The 17,957-nt window shown below is 30.4% G+C and overlaps 1 protein-coding gene across 4 annotated transcripts; it reads right to left on the reverse strand.

Annotated features, from left to right (window-relative positions):
- Positions 1-9,209: 9,209 nt before the first annotated feature.
- Positions 9,210-17,873, reverse strand: Pabp2. 4 transcript variants are annotated; one of them, XR_010576648.1, is made up of 5 exons: positions 17,739-17,873; positions 14,654-15,052; positions 14,398-14,543; positions 14,246-14,310; positions 9,210-10,068 (listed from the first exon to the last, which is right to left on the reverse strand). XR_010576648.1 is itself a non-coding variant. In XM_065514283.1 (5 exons), the coding sequence occupies exons 1-4, from the start codon at positions 17,829-17,831 to the stop codon at positions 14,271-14,273; spliced, it is 672 nt and encodes a 223-aa protein (XP_065370355.1). In that variant the 5' UTR covers positions 17,832-17,873; the 3' UTR covers positions 9,210-10,068; positions 14,246-14,270. The 4 variants fall into 4 exon arrangements, 2 of the variants coding, with proteins under 2 accessions (XP_065370355.1, XP_065370354.1); XR_010576649.1 differs by having other exon boundaries at positions 14,246-14,313; XM_065514283.1 differs by having other exon boundaries at positions 14,404-14,543.
- Between the last annotated feature and the right edge of the window lie 84 nt (positions 17,874-17,957).

Genomic DNA, 17,957 nt, shown 5'->3' on the forward strand with positions numbered 1-17,957 from the left:
GACGACAAAGGTAGTGAATGATTTTGGGGTTTAGTAGTGAAGGCATTTGCAGAAACATCAGTCATCATAGATTCACAGCCAGTTGTAGCGCCTTCGCTGATGATAGTTGAAAGCGTCAATTCGGGTATCATTTTTGATTTTAAAATTAGAATTTATTACGTTTTGGAATAAGATATGTTACTGGTAAACACTTGAGCAGGGAATGATGTTCGTTTTGACAAATCGTAGAGTATTTATAGATCAAAATGGAGAACATTATGTGATCTCTAGCAGGTAGGACAATTAGACCGTTATTAGTAACAGGTATAATTGTTTACCAGGAGCAGCAAACTAAAATTTAACCCTAATTAAGAATTTCCATATTTAACGCTTATGTATTTTTACAACTTTAAGAGGGTTTACGCCAATTTTAATTTTTTGCTTAATAGCTTTAGCAATAAGTAAAACGTGCATTATTGGACAGCAACAGCTGCAACATTAGAGGGATTTAACCCAAAAACTAAGGTAGTTATTTTGAAGAACTTTTATGACCACCAACTACAACGTTGAAAATACATTGCACAGTCGAGCTCGAAGAAATTGTATATTAGCAACATAAACCGATCTTTCTACTAATATATGCATATGCCTGACTGAAAGATATATTTCCCTCAGAGTATGGATAGATATCATCGTTTAAAATGGATCTGTATCTGACACCAGTCATAGTATCTTTTGTACTGGAAAACTGTCCCACACCATTATATTTCCACCACCAAACTTGACTATCTTACTTGTGTACTTGGGATCAAATCTCTTTCCCTTCGGACACCATACAAATGTTCTTTCATCACTGCCCTTTAAATTGTACCAAAAAAACAGGCATTGGTAAAAACACAACGAAATCATAAAATGAGTTGGCTGCATTTCATTACAATAATGATGGTGACTGCAGGAATCACAAGGACATACTGATTGGTTCAATGAACAAACTTTGCTTACATTACAGTGTTTTGAAGTTTCCTATGGAATCTCCGGGAATGTGCTGTTCGAACGGTAAAGTTGTTCTGCTACCAATAATTGAGCGGCCTTTACCGCTTCTAAGTTACATTTCGGCGTCACTCCGATTCCCAAGCACTTCCTTCAAAATATCCGAAAATACAACTCATGCTTTCAAATGACGTCCTTCGGGGCAACTAATATCGTAAACAACGTCGGCTTCATGTCCACCTTTAAAGTTCAATGCCTAATGTACCACAGAATTGGATCATTGCTCTCGCTTCTTAATGATGATGCGAAGTTCCTTCAAATTTATTTCACTGGAAATGAAGCTACAGAAGCCGAACGCCATCGACGAACATGCGTGTGCATTTGCTGCAAGACCCTTCTTCCGAAACATTCTCAAAACAATTGTTGTACATCGGAAATTGAAAAATTATATGTAAGTGATCCCACCACAAATGAGATTTCGTTCCCGCCGAACTTCTGCCAAATGCAAATGAACATTCAATCTATTGTCGACAAGTTATTCCCAAGTCTTACAATCAACTACAAAAAATCGGATTGGCTGTAGGAACGTGCAATTTTGGCACCAAAAATTGTTGGCACCAATTGAAATTTTGGCACCAATTGAATTTACTCAATGAGTAAATTCAATTGAAACTGCCTGGCGAAACAATAAAATACAAATCGATTGACACAGTAATGAATTCATTGGCACCAGCCGGAATGCCATCACACGTATTAACATTGAAGGTTGGATAACCGACTAAGTCCGACACTGTATATTAAAATCGAGATCTAGATGCAATATAAAACAGATGTTTTCTAAGGGCCAGCAACGCGGACCGGGTTCAGATAGTAGTTCATAAAAGTTTTTTACGGAACAATGAAAATCCAACGTGCAACACTTCCTAGAACAGTGCGATTGCCAAAGTTTTGCAGCAAAGCAAACTGAACATTTGGGATGAGTGTACGATGGTGCATAAAAAGTCTTTGGAGGCATAAGACAAAGCGATGCGAGATTTACGAAACAATCAAAGACGGTTTGGTGGTGGGATGATTCTGTTGACAGGTGATTTTCGACAAACATTGTCAGTAATTCCACGATCAACGACAGCCGATGAATTTAATGCACGTGTGCAGTCGTCCGTTTTGTGGAAACACATCAAGAAACTCAAACTGACGACGATCATGTGTCGAGCTGCAGAACTACCAATCTGGAGAAGTTTTTTCAAAGCAATTACTGAACATTGACAACGCGGACATTTCGACCGACCGTATTCAATTTCCCGTTGCTTTCTGCAAGTTTACCGAATCAAAATCCAAACTCTTCCGCAATGTGATTTCAAACATTGCACAAATCATGATTGATTGAGCGATCGTGCTGCGAAAAACATTAATGTCGACGTACAAAAATCGGTCAACTATCCAATCGAGTTTTTAAATACCTCACAATTAGAGTATCCAAAACCGAAACCGTAAACTTCACCGGTTTAGGTTTTTTTAAGTTTTCGGTTTTTTGACAAACCGGTTTTTGTAACCGGTTTTAATGAAATATATTTTCTAGCTCATTCAAACATATTTATGAAAAACTTTGACACCATTTTTAAAAATATTGATTTATTTTATAGAAAATTATAGCATTTGACAATATTTCGTAAAAGATATAAAATAATTGCATAAAGATAGAGCCTTAAGAATTCAAAAATGCTAAATTTCCGAAGATTTAGTACACAATTCTTAACACATTTCCTATTTCCTTTTTCATATTAAATAAAAATTTATTCACCCTTATCGTGGTTGGCGTAAACGTCTTACGCCTACGACTGTTTCGTACTAGATTAAAGATAAAATGCAAACTGTTTCTTTAATCTAGTACAAAACTGTCGTAGGCGTATGACGATTACGCCAACCACGATAAGGGTGATTATAAACCGGTTTTTTTAAAGTCAAAAACCGAAACCGGATCACCGGTTTTTTTAAAAGACAATAATCAAAACCGGTTTATTCAAAAACATACTCAATTTCGGTTAAACCGGAACCCGGGTTTTTAAATTTGCCACTTTTTTGGACACTCTACTCACAATCTCCAACTGAATGTCGGATCGGTAATCATAATGTTTCGAAATATAAACTAACCACATCTTTGTAATGACACTCGGCTTGCGGTGAAAAACCAGATGAAAAACGTTATCGAAGCAACAATACTTAAAGGAAAGTAAAAAGGAGAAGAAGTTGTGATGCCGCGAATCCGAATGGTTCCGACTGAAACGCTCGCAGTTTCCGGTACGGCTAGCATTCACAATGAAAATTAACAAATCTCAAGGCCAGTCATTGCGTGTTTGCTGTAAATAAAACATCTTAAGATTTATTGTAATTCGGCAGTGCCGAATCTTACTTATATACCCTTCAACAAAGTATACTTTAAGATAAATAAAATTTTGGAGAAAAAAATTTTCTGTAAAAATAAAATTTTAGTCGCGGTAAGTTTAGGTCCAATTCTGTTGAATTTGAAATTCTATTAGTCCTCTTTTAATTATATAAATACATAGGAATATTTTAATATATAAATGCATTCCTAATGCAAAAGCAATATTCTGATGCAGTTTTGACTAATGTCTACCCTTTTAATTTTTACTCTTTTTCAATATATTAAAATGTTCTAAATTAAATAGATTTATTGTAGTTTTCGCGATAAGTGTTATCATTTCCTTAACGCATTTCATAAATGTAAAATCTTTTCAGAAATTCATTAATGCTTTCCGATTCTTTTTGATCACGCTGATAAAGTTTTATCTTAGATTCAGCCAAATCTTCGAAATACATTTCCCTTTGACAAAGCGTCGAGTATTTATAGAGCAAAATGCAGAAAATTATGTGATCCTAAACAGGTACGACGACTTCACTGTTATTAGCAACGGTAAATAATTATTTACCGCTAAATGTAACCCAAATTAAGAATTTACATATTTAACGTATTTTTACAACTTTATGAGCGTTTACACCAATGTTAACAAGTAAAATATGCATTATTTTACAGCTGCACAATATTAATGTTGCATATTAGAAGGATTTAACCCAAAATCTAAGGTAGTTAATTTGAATAAATTTTATGACGTTTTTGCTAACAGCATCTTAAGTTTGAAGACTATTAATTTCGCCCATTTTTATTATATTGCTTTATGTTTTGTGTGTGTACAGTTTTATTACTTTTGCAAATTAATACTAAGAACTAGTTCTTTTTCTAAACAGTACGACATGGTGCTTGAATTGTTATTAAAATTCCTAATATTAAAATGTGTATGCCTAGTTAGTGTTAAACTTTAATTACCTATTCTAATTGCTGTCCCTGTTAAGTGAGAATCCTACCTGTTAACATTACTCGTCCTACCTGCTTAGGATCACACCATTTTCTTAATTTTAATCTATATATACTCTACAATTCGTCAAAAATAACATCAATCACTTTTCAAGTTTTTAACAGCTAACATATCTTATTTTAAAAAAAAAAACTATTCTAATTTGTATCAAACATGATTCCCGAATCGACAAATCCAACTATCAAGGAAGGTGCTTCAACTGGTTGTAAATCCATGATGGCTGATATCCCTGCAAATGCTTTCACTACTAAACCCCGAAATGAATCAATACCTTTTACGTCCAGGGCCTCGTTCTATTTACACCGTGTTCCCAGTGGTTCCAGACGATGGAAAATTTATCTCCAGGAGTTGGTCGAATCTAAGAGAAAACTTTCTGAACGTGCCGAAAGAGAGTCGGAAAGTATTAATGAATTTCTGAAAAGATTTCCCATTGATGAAATGCCTTAAGGAAATGTCAAGATTCTATCACCGACATTTATTATACGAATTTAATTCATAGTCTTAAGTATTCATTTACATATTTTAAAACATAAATAGTAAACGATTATTTCTATTTAAGAAATAAAATCTACATATACCTCAAATTAATACAAACAATTATATTTTTTTGTGGGCATATCAAAACTAAACTCATGAAACAGAATTTCAACAAAAAGGAATTCAAATATTTTATGATATATAGACATTAAAGCAAAAACACGCCATTTACCAAATATAAATTAAAATATAGTAAACTCCAGCATTTTTAATTTTTAAAGTTTACCAGAAATAGATTTATAGAATGTGGTTATACTTCTTAAAGGAAGAGGACTAAAACAAAAATGAATATGTAAGAAAACTACGTAAAAAATTTAATTTTTCAATTTTTTGACTAGATTCCAGATTTGCGAAAACAATTTTAATGCTAACACGTATTGTAAAAACTCAACATTTGGTCCATAGAATAAACGCATAGAACGGAAGGAGAGAGTAAAATATTACTCTCTTTTCACACATACGGGTGATACAAAAACAAAATACATGCAATACATTCTCATGAATTAGGTTTCTGACAACAGACTTAGGTTTTTGGCTCTCAGTTACCTATCTAGTTGTTGTCTATGATTTGGTCTTCGTAAAACTACTCAAAAACAAGTAAGAGAGCTATATTCGGCTATATTGTGCCGTATCTTGTATACCCTTCACCAAATTATACTTCAAAATTATTTTTTTTTCCAAAGCTGCTTTTTAATTTTTTGACAAAAAAAATTTCGAATTGTTTTTATACCCTTCACCTTCGTGAGAAGGGTATATATAAGTTTGTCATTCCGTTTGTAATTTCTACATTTTTCATTTCCGACCCTATAAAGTATATATATTCTGGATCCTTATAGATAGCGGAGTCGATTAAGCCATGTCCGTCTGTCTGTCTGTCTGTCTGTCTGTCTGTTGAAATCAGTTTTCTGAAGACCCCAGATATCTTCGGGATCCAAATCTTCAATAATTCTGTCAGACATGCTTTCGAAAATTTTGCTATTTAAAATCAGCAAAATCGGTCCACAAATGGCTGAGATATGAGGAAAAAACCAAGACAACCTCGATTTTTGACCTATTTTTTACCTATATCTGGATTACTAAGACATTAATATAGACAATATGGATATCTAATGATAGATATTTCAAAGACATTTGCAACGACGTATATAAGACCATAGTAAGTTGGACCTACAACGGGTCAAAATCGGAAAAAAAATTTTAACCCGATTTTTTTTTTCCAAAAAAAAAATTTAAAAAACAAAAAAAAAATTTTAAAATTTAAAAAAAAAAAAAAATTTTAAAATTTAAAAAAAAAAAAATTAAATTTAAAAAAAAAAAATTTAAAATAACAATCGAAAAAATTTTTTTTCAAAAAATTAAAAAAAAAAAATTTAAAATAACAATCGAAAAAATTTTTTTTCAAAAAATTAAAAAAAATTAAATTTTGTTTACCTAAAAATATTTAAAATTTTGAAGTATAATTTGGTGAAGGGTATATAAGATTCGGCACAGCCGAATATAGCACTCTTACTTGTTTTTTTATTATTTTAGCGAAATAAAACTTTTGGTGAAAAAAAATTCGGGTTAAAAAATATTTTTCAGATTTTGACCCATTGAAGTATCTATCATTTGATATCCATATTGTCTATATTAATGACTTAGTAATCCAGATATAGGTAAAAAATCGAGGTTGTCCTGTTTTTTTCCTTATATCTCAGCCATTTGTGGACCGATTTTAAATAGCAACCGAGCCGGAAGAATTCCGGAGATATTGATGTATGAATCGTGTATGTAAATTATTTGAGGGCTTCGGAAAGTTGATTTCAACAGACAGACGGACATGGCTTAAACGACTCCGCTATCTATAAGGATCCAGAATATATATACTTTATAGGGTCGGAAAATTATATTGTAGAAATTACAATATACCCTTCACGAAGGTGAAGGGTATAATAGAAGAGAGTTTAATGAATTCCCAAAAAATTACGCCCCAGGAGGTTATCAATAATCTTTAACCTTCCGACTGTTGAGTAAGAAATGCCCTTATACGAAGTACAAGGTCCACCGGGACCTTTAGGGAATTTTATATGAAAACGCATTTTTTAAACATTTTTTTTGTTTTGATTTATTATTATTTACTAATTATACAATAATGAATGTTAGAAAATAAATTTTCTTTTGTATATAACATTATTAATTTTTTATGAGTTTTATATGAAAAAAAGCCTAAAAAACTATTGTTGAAATTTCAGTACAAGGTACCTTTTCACACGTTCCCGTACTAAACACATTTAAATCTCAATAGAAACTAAACTATTGGTTGGATTTCTTTGATTTTTTTTAAACGATTCTAGATAAAATTTCCTTGGAATACATGTGGGGGGCGGGTATACTTCCCATCGACCATCAAGGAGTAATTTCAGTTTGAAAATGAAAAATGTCCCCAGGGACCTTTACACCTTTTCAGATTTAAACACATTTAAATCTTAATAGAAACTAAACTATTGGTCGGATCGCTTTGATTTTTTTAAACGATTCTTGATAAAATTTCCTTGGAATACATATGGGGGGCGGGTATACTTCCCATGGACCATCAAGGAGTAATTTCAGTTTGAAAATGAAAAATGTCCCCACCTTCTCACCCGCCGGAGGGTTAATGGAATATTTGTTCTTGAACTGTTAGCCGCGGTGCAAATGATCCTGGTATTGGTAGCTATTGTTCCGGGAAAAAACCTCTTACTTCTAAAAGTACGAGCAGTACCATATACAATTTACCAAAGAACATTTTAATTGCTCGAGACAGAAATGGAATACTGTTCTATTTTCGGCCGATGAGAAAGAGACGTGACCCCAAATACACAAATAAGTTGGAGGTGGCAATATTATGGTGTGGTGCTGTTCATAAAATATACTATACTATGACTGGAATCGGATACAGATCAATTTTAAACGATGTTATGTATCCATACGCTGAGGAAAATATGTTCCTAGTTCGGATATTCCAGCACTTCAATGACCCCAAACACACCTCTAGGGTTGTAACCGAGTGGTTACAATCCAATGAAGTATTTTGAAGTGGCCTGCCAGATCTCAATGCCATAGAAAACCTATGGGAAATTGTAGATCGCAACATGGGGACTCAAAATGGTTAATTGAGAAATGAAGCTCACTCTTGAACACAGACATTTTTATTCGCATTTATCGTGGATGGCGTAAACATCTTACGCCTACGACAGTTTCATACTAGATTAAAGACAAAATGCAAACTGTTTGTTTAATCTATTACTAAACTGTCGTAGGCGTAAGACGTTTACGCCAACCACGATAAGGGTGAATATGAAAAACCAAAATCCTATATTAAGCGTTTAATCGACAAAAGCTGCTCAGTATGTGTTGATCACAGGATAATAAAAACTGTAATATTGAATAAACAGGACTTACAAAATGCTTTCTCTTTTAAAAGAATGGGGCATAATTTCATCGATTAAAAAATCTATTAAATGGTATGTTCGAGATCAATGGAATATGAATGAATGAATATTTTTCATAAAATACAAAATATAAGGTCGAATTAATTAATTCAATTTGAGTTTAATTCACTAAAATCTTAATTCGGAAATGTCAGCAATTCATTGCATAGATCCATGTGCTAATTCTTTAGCACAATTCAAAGACTTTTGTTTAAATAGAATTCATTCATCGTTGAATTAATTCATAACAGAATTCATTCGGCCTTTGAATGAATTCTATTCTGAATAAACGAAATGCTGATCAGGTTCGTCTATACGACTCTATATCCAAAAATTCAACTTAAGGAAACTATAACCAAATATGTACTTTAAAAGTGGTAGTGTCATTGACATAAAATTATTAGAAATGTTGTCAATATCATAATCATTAAGGTCGGATTTCATAGATTTTAAAAGAAAAGAATTTATGTATTTTTTAATATTTTTTTTTTTTTTCTTATTATAATTTTTTTTTGAAGTTTTATTTTTTACAAGGATTGATGATACGATATGAAAGTGAAAGTTGTACGAAAAATGCATTTTTTAAGGTTATGTATTTTTTATTTATATTTTGTGATGGTCGACTAATGCGTAATAAAAATGAGCAGAAGCGGTAGATTTTACACAATATGTAGTTTCTGTACTTACCATGTTATGTTTTTGTAATTCAAATTCAAATATTCGAAATTGTTTTTTGTATTTAAGATATAAGAAACTGAAAGATTTACACTATAGTTAAATCTTTCATAAAAATTTGTAATTTTTTTTTTGGAATACAGCAACAGCCTTCTTAATTATGAATTGAAATAAAAATGCAAAAAGGTTTAGTTTTTTTTTAAATAGTATATTATTTTACTATTGTTTTCTTTTTATTATTCTTTATTTTTTGTTTTATAATTAGCTTATTAATTTAATAGCAATGTATAATTGTTATTTTTTTCATAAAAATTGTTTGTTCATTTTTTTATGTGTGCTTTTTTATCCATTTTTTCCTTTTTCTTGATGTAATTTTATTTCTTTTTTTTTTGGATGGGTTCTCTTTTTTGTATCTTCTTTATCTTCTGGTATTATGTTTTTTTTAAATTTTTTTATTACTTTTCTTCTATTTTTTAGGTTTACTCCATTTTTTAAAAAATATTTTTTTGATGTCCTTTTTTGAAATATTTTTTTTTAATATTCTTTCTTCTTCAATCATTTTTTTTCCTTTAGGTCTTCTTATCTTTTTTATTTTGTTTTTTTTTTCAATTAGTATTTTGTTTTTTGTTTGTGGTTTTAAAATAAAAAGGTTTTACAGATATATATGTATATATATAGATATATTTTATTTGGTGATCATTCAAAAAACATTATTAGCCACTTTTATATTTGTTTTATTTAGTAATCTACTAGAAACAATAGACGTTCTCTTTAGTCTCATCTTCTTCTTCACATCTTTCATTATTTTTGTCATTTTTTAGAGGGATTATTCATATTTTTTGTTGCTCATCTTTATTTTTTTTTGATATATATATTTTTTGCATCTCATATCCACCTCTTCATTTTTTTATTATTTTTTGTCTAGTTCTATATCATATATCGGATCTTTTTCTATATATTTTTTGTGTATTTTCAAGAAGATATTTTTGTGTAATTATGGCAATCATATAATGTTTTTTGAAATCATTATATATTGTAAAAAAAATCTGAAATCAAATTAATAGTGTTGAAATAAAATGCAATACGAAAATAAAAAAGAAATGTGCAAATTTATCTAAAAGCTATTATATGTATGAGAGAGTAGTCCTTATTAAATCGGGTACAGTAGTAGTAGTAGTAGTGCAGCCAAAGTCAAACAAATAAAAAGCGTTTATAAAACAATTAGCTTATAAAATAAAATTAAATAATTAATTAACACACACTTATATTTACAGTTGGTTTTTTTTTTTAAAAAGGAAACAATTATATTTTGAAAAGCATAAAATAAGAAATTTAATTAAAGTTGGAATTTTTATTTAAAATCTGTGATAAGGTTTAAAACTGAATATGTAATTTGTAATTTTTCATATTTTTAATGTCGAATGTAACTTTTTGCATACGCACAACCGAAACTTTTCAAATATACTAATAATTTCCGAAAAAAAATAATTAAAATTCGGACTTATGTTCGAAAAATTTGTAAAGTTGGTAAAATAATTTCTAGATTATTCATAAACCTGATGCAATTTATTTTCGAAAATTCGAACTTATATTCGAAAAAATTTTAAAGGTGTTAAAATAATTGCTAAATCAAGGATTTATATAAAAATAATTTTAGTATTATTTTTTTTCTTATATTTTCTAATTTCGAATTTAAAATTTTGAAACAAAATTTAATTTTAAAGTATTTTCAATCACCCTTATCGTGGATGGCGTAAACGTCTTACGCCTACGACTGTTTCGTACTAGATTAAAGATAAAATGCAAACTGTTTCTTTAATCTAGTACGAAACTGTCATAGGCGTATGACGTTAACGTCAACCACGATAAGGGAGAATATATTTACATAATATATATTTTTTGAGATATGTTAGAAAATTCGAACTTAAATTTTAACCCCATGTTTTTATAAAACTTCTAGCATGTCTTTTATAAAATTTACGAATTTTTAAAGTAACTGGATGTTCTACGATGTCGAAAGAAAAATGAGTTGAAAAAATTTGTATAAAAAACACTAATGTGCTGTTTTTCTATAGCGAACGAGTACTTTGAGTGGAAATTTAACATGTGTTTTGTTATTGTAACAAAAACAAAACACATGTAAAACGTCCACTCAAAGCACTCGTTCGCTATAGAAAAACAGCACATAAGTTTTTAAAATTCTTTCGAATAGTTTTCATACAAATTTGTTCGAATTTGTTAAGGCCAAATTTGTATAAATTGTTTTAATTAAGAGTATATTTTCTTCTTTTAGAATATTTCAAAAAAGCATTTTTTCCTCTTGAATTGAACATTTTTTTGAGGAAACAGTTTTCACAGCATGCTTAGGTATTTTACAATAATATAAATGTTGTTGTAGTCTATTTATTTTATTCAAAAATAGTTGCTTCTTTAAAACTTTCGGTATTCGGAAACCCAATATTCTATCGAACTCTAATTGAATTGCAGTGTAATCATAGATTATCAGCATAATATATACTCTATTCCGCAAGGTTTTTGGAGCATTACTTAATAAGCTAAGCTTTCCACATAAACTCGACTGTGATAAAACTATTTGTATAGTTTTAACCCTTATGTAAGTAAAGAGGTACCTGGGTACAAATTGCATTTAAAAAAAAAAAACAACATTAACCCTTACACTCTTAACATCGCTACAAGATACCCTTAAGTTTTTCCTCTAATAAAGCTGCTGGATTAGAAACAGATTCCCGTTGACGTTCCCAAGACAATGGAATCTTTGCTCCGGAACGATTATAACTTGACCAAAGATTATCAACTCAGCGACAGATATACCAACCGGAAGTTTTTCCCAAGGGAATAACTTTCGACGACAGCAGACCCTGTTATAACACCAACATATTTTTGAAAAAGAAAATATTTTTAATGAAAAATTCGCAATAAATACAATTCCAATTTGTTTTCGAAATATTTCTGTTTATAATGCAAGTGTTCGTTCATTTAAAAAAAAGGATTATAAAATAAATTTAACTCAACTAATGCCGATTTTTAACACCGTCAAGAGAGGGAGTGGATTTTGTTGTTGTTGTAAGAGCAATTGTTGCTGACTTGACAGACCTTGGCCGAGTGAATGTAGAACCGGCTGTCGTGGGAATGTGGTTTTTGTTGTGTTTTGGTCCACTGTAGTCAAACGTTCTAGCACGAAAAAAACAGCTTATAAAGCTGCCGTTAAGTTGACAATCTTTACGTTCGGAAATAAAGATATAATTGTCGTCAGAAAACCTCTGAGTCGCTGGACCTCATTTGATAACTATTGCAGAGTGAAGTTCCAATATATTCACCCTTATCGTGGTTGGAGTAAACGTCTTACGCCTACGACAGTTTCGTACTAGATTAAAGAACAAGTTTGCATTTTATCTTTAATCTAGTACGAAACTGTCGTAGGCGTATGACGTTTACGCCAACCACGATAAGGGTGATTATATCTCTAAAGTACATATTAAAATCGACTTAACCACTGAACATTTATATACAAAATCTAAAATTTCATCAGTATAATAAAGCTTAACCATTTATAAAGGTAGGCGTGCCGAGAACGTTTAAGACATAAGTGTGAAAATATGTATAAAAAAAAAGTGCTGCAAAAATTGGTACAAACGCATGCAAAGTGGAATCTAAAACATAAAATTCTTATAGATTCTAATAAAAATGTTAATCAAATGAATTATGTATTTTTTATTTGACCCTAGAATTAATCGCCGAACCAGTTCAATCATTTGGGGTGGGGAAAACAATTAAAATTTTATTTTTTCCTTTTTTTATACTAAAAATTTTAAGTTTTGGCTAGCAGATTTTCGTTTACTGTTTCTATTTTTCCTACATCTTAAGGAATCGCTTGGAAATATGTACGCTGGTAGCTACAGTGCACAGTTGCCTAAGTCCACATTTTATAAAAATTAGGTTTATTTCCACAGGACGATAGATAAAAAAATTAAAAATAAACTGTTAAATCAAAAATTAAAAATAAACTGGAAATCAATTAAAATTTCAGTTTCCTTTCTTTTTTCCTTTTTTTATACTAAAAATTTTGGGTTTTGGCTAGCAGATTTGTCGTTTACTGTTTCTATTTTTCCTATATCTTAGGGAACCGCTTGGAAATACGTACGCTAGTAGCTTACAGTGCACAGTCGCCTAAGTCCACATTTTATAAAAATTAAGTTTATTTCCACAAGACGATATATAGAAAAATTAAAAATAAACTGTTTGCATAAAAAACGATTAGTTATTTTCTAGCTTCTTGTTGTTATGCTCTTCATTGCAAAAGTGTTATGTTCATTTAACATTTCAGTCAAATCCAATTGAGTATAATTGTGTTATTAAAGATATTTTCAAACGACAATACTGTACAATTTCATTGTATTAGATTATTTCCAAATGATTTCTTCATAAACCGAATGAATTTCATATTTTACATCTGAAAAGTATTCAGACGAATTATGAATAAAAATTCCTGCGGGAGTTTTTTCCCTTTTCTCATTTCATTAGCCAATCTATACAGCCCAAAGATTCTGGTAGGAATCTGACTATTAAATTGGCAAGCCACCAACAAAAACTTAAAATAAGAAAATCTACTTTTATTAGTTAGTCGACTTTTCGACCTTTTTGGGATAACGTAGTCGATTGTTCGACTTTTTGAGAATGAAAAGTCGAGTTCTACTTTTTGGCTTTTTTCATAGAACCCTACTATATATTCAATGATTTCAAATAAACACTTTTTGTAGATTTTAGATAATGATGTATTCTACTAATGCAGTATTCTACACGACTGCTATGACGTTGAGTCTAGTACAAGTTATTAACTTTGGCTGTAGTTTGACTTGTCTGTGCTCCAACAACGTAAAACTTACTGAAGACATGCCCACAACAATTGGGAGCTATTGCAACAGATTAGCTGTAAAAAAGTTAAAATTTAGAAAAATTGGAATGCCTTCATTAATTCCATGATACTGACATTCCTAAAACCATTTACTTAAATTTTCTCAACTTCTAATGTCAACATAATAACCCACGAAATGAAATATGTTTTAATAAAGAATTGATAAAACAAACCAATAAAAACTTAAACATAAAGATACATACACACAAAATAAAAATAATAATAATAAATAGTAGTAGTAATAAATATGAAACATGCATAGAAAATAAGAACAATTCGTTCGTACTTACCATTAAAAGTAGGTAAGAATATTAATCAGTAAGGAGCATAGTAATTAACACGTCCACGATAACCTCTTCTAGAACCAAAGACAATAAGGCATAAGTATATGGGGTCGCAAGAGATGAGTAAAAATTGGAATTATCTAATAAGTGAAACTAACACTTACATTGGACGACGGGTGCCACGGAATGTGGTGGTATGACAACATGCTCGGGAGACACGAGCACCACCACGACCACGAAAACTGCCACGGGGGAAACGATTGGTAGTAGAGAGGCCAGGACGATTTGTACGTTTGGACATAACCTAAAAAAAAAATTACAATAAATACGTCAGCAAACCAAATACACAATTGATAGATACATAGTTTATATTGTATGTATGTATTATGTATGAATAAGTAGGTTGCTCTTTACCTTAATTTGACGACCACGAAACAGGGTCTCATTCATGGCCAATGCAGTCTCAACATATTCTTTGGAACCAAATTCAATATAGGCAAATCCCTTGGGATGACCATCAGCCTTATTGCACAATATAGTCACTCGATTGATTGTGCCACAGCCGTGGAAGTGTGCCTCCAATTCTTCAGCCGATGCACCATAATCAACATTACCCACATACACCGAACGTGTATCGATTTCCTGTTTCTCCTCCAACGACAAGGGAACTGTAGCTAAGCCCGTTGTCGAACCGGCCATTTGTTTATCCACCTCAGACTGCATTTGTTTAATTTTCTCAGCTTCTTCTTCCATTTCTTTGACGCGAGCTTTTATAGCTTCCAATTCGGGATCAATCTGCATATTGTTATCCTCCTGTTACAATATATTTATCGATATAATTAATTTAAAACAAAACACAACACAAACTAAAATATTTAGATCTCTTATTTTAAACGAAACAAAACTGCGGTTAAGATGAAAATTTTTATTAATCACACGCCCAGATTTGATGCAGCAAATTTAAGACAAACGAAAATCGATGGTATACAAAGGCAAAGGAAAAGAAATGAAAGCAAAATAAAACTCAATGGTTTGGGTTTCGGTTTTATTTTTTTTTTTTGTTTGTTTTTTTTTCTATGTAACTGACACAAAAGTTTGCGTTTGCTGCGACTTTTGGCGTCTCTTCGGTGTTGCCAGACTCGCCAGATGCAAATAATACCCGTACAAATTGTAAACAAAAAAGCTCTGACAAGTTGCAATTTTAGGTGCATATAACCCTGTCATGATAAACGTCATAATGGTTTTCAAGATAAAAAGTTATCAGGTATAGTCCCCATTTATTAGTATTATTGCTTCTTTATGACAAAATTGTTATTGCTTTTGCTCTGACAACATTGTCTTGACAACAAAGGTCATTAATTGATATATTGTTCAAAATTATTCTTATGCTTGAAGTGATGGTAATAAAAAATACAGAACAGGCTTGTACAAGCGTAACATTATGGCTTAAATTTAACTCTTAATTTTGTCACACTGAACAGTTTTCGAGATATGTATTTTAACTGTGTTTTTTAAGAGTTTTATCTCATTTTTAGTTTTAAAATATACTGAAGTTGAGCTCCTAATTAAGAAACATTTTTTTAATTTAATATTTAAGAATATTTGCAGGATTGTGCAATTACTTGCTAGATTCTAATTTTTCAGTTTATTGTGGTAGTTTTTATAACAAATTGTATATTTATTATTTTTTTTACCCAATTTTCCGATTAATATTATACATAATGAAATTATTAAATATTTGCATTAAAATTGCCCTAGTTTTATTTCTAGATAGAAACCAATTTAATTTATCCAATTTAATATACATATATCCATTTTCGAAATCAAATTAAATTTTATAAACCATTTTGTTAATGATTTCATTATGAATTAATTCATAGGATTAATTCCTTTATACTTTAAATGTAATGAATTATTCATTCTTTGAGAATTCATTCTCAAAAAGAATGAAACTGAATGAAGAAAAAATATTTTAATTCAATTTAAATTAAAAAAAATTTAATCGTTCAAAAGATGAATGAATTCTGTTATGCATTAATTCCATTATGAATTAATTGAAAGATTTAAATAAAAGCCTTTGAATAAAGCTAAAAAACTAGATGTTGGGAATGGAGTTATGGAATGAATGGCCGACAGTTTTTAATTCCGAATTACGATATTAGTAGATTAATCTTAAATTGAATTAATTAATTCGAATCTCTGCTTTCAAACACAAATCAATTTGTTCCTATTACAAAAGTTTCGAATATTTTTTCGAAAATTGAAGTTATTAATTAATGTTTTACAAAATTTAATATGAAATATAATTCTCTAAATTGTCTAGTTTATGTAGTGCTCAAAAAAACATTATTATATTAGCTGCTATAAAATCTGGTGGCATTAAACTAAAAAAAAATAAGATTTCTTACATAACATTTTAAAACCATAAACTGTTTTTAAAACTTTCTGTTAAATTCCATGTTCTTGGGGTAAAACTGCTGAAAAGTATCTCGAAAACTGACCATACGATTTAAAAATGTTTGCCATATTATGGATCAGCGTATTAGTTATATAAAAAAAATATGTTTTATACGAGCAGCCGTTTTTTTAGATAATTTTCGCACTGATAATAGTAGCGTCAATTTTGAATACACTCTAATATTTTAGAAATTAGAGGCCTAAAATAGCAAATTTTCTGACAAGTTTTAAGTAGAAAGCCGACCACTTACAATAAGCCAGTTTTTGTCATATCCCTGAGTTAAAAAACCTTCAGCTAAGACGAAGGGCAGCTATTAAATCTTTTCTTTTGTGACAAAATAGCACGTCTTGATTTGCTTGCTCATTATTGACATCAGCAAAACTTCTGGGAAAGTTTTGTTGTTGTAACAGTTCCATGGTTGTCGAAAATTCTTTCCAGTACAAAAAAAAACTCAGTTGATATAGCTGACGCTGGATTACCCTGCAATTATCATGGGAACGTGGCAGAGTTTTGTCATATTTACTACTTCCCTCTAAATATGTTTCAGATTTAGACCCCCTGCAACATCTTTCTATTTAAATACAAAAAATTATATTCGTAGTTAAACTCTATTTCTGTGTTACTAAAAGAACATTCTCAAATACCATCGCCATTTAATGCAAGAAAAAATTATTAATAGAAAAATTAAAAGCATAGGTGTACTTGTTTATAATTTGCTTTCACAAAATTTTTTGTGTTAAAATGGAGGGAAAATTTATTCGCCATAACCTCAATTTACTAAAATACCACCATCTTTTATCAAAATCCCTGAAGTTTAACCCACATATTCCAAGTCTGGTAACATTTTCAACATCTATCTTTTCATCACTTTTCTGTTGATACTACACAATTTATGAGATACAAAAGCTTTTGCTCAAAACTTGTTTTTATTCCTTTTTTTCCATCTTTTTGCGCTGGATTTCATTTGCAAAGCAAAAAAGAAAAAAACAAAAACTAGTTTTCTTCTTCCCCATAATACATGCATGCTGCATACACACTTACCTCATTTATTAGTTCTGTTTCATTTTCACCATTGGCCTCATCCAAATTCTCCAAGAGTTGATCTTCATTTAGTGATAAATCTTCATCGGCCATTTTTGTGGATAATTTAGTTAAATTGTTTGTACAAAAATAAGTAAAAGTTTATTTTTATTTTAAGGTATTTTTTTTGATTTTTTCAAAGCGTCCTTTTTTCTACTATGTATTTTTTTTATTAAATGA

The sequence above is a fragment of the Calliphora vicina genome, chromosome 5 (assembly GCF_958450345.1).
Source record: "Calliphora vicina chromosome 5, idCalVici1.1, whole genome shotgun sequence".
NCBI lineage: Eukaryota > Metazoa > Arthropoda > Insecta > Diptera > Calliphoridae > Calliphora > Calliphora vicina.

Excerpts from the sequence above, each read along its gene's own strand:
- Pabp2 (XM_065514282.1), bottom strand. The coding sequence starts at position 17,831 with ATGGCCGATGAAGATTTATCACTAAATGAAGATCAACTCTTGGAGAAT. Across the intron at positions 15,053-17,738 it reads AAACAGAACTAATAAATGAG|GAGGATAACAATATGCAGAT; the intron begins GTAAGTGTGTAT and ends ATATTGTAACAG. Across the intron at positions 14,544-14,653 it reads TTCGTGGTCGTCAAATTAAG|GTTATGTCCAAACGTACAAA; the intron begins GTAAAGAGCAAC and ends TTTTTTTTTTAG.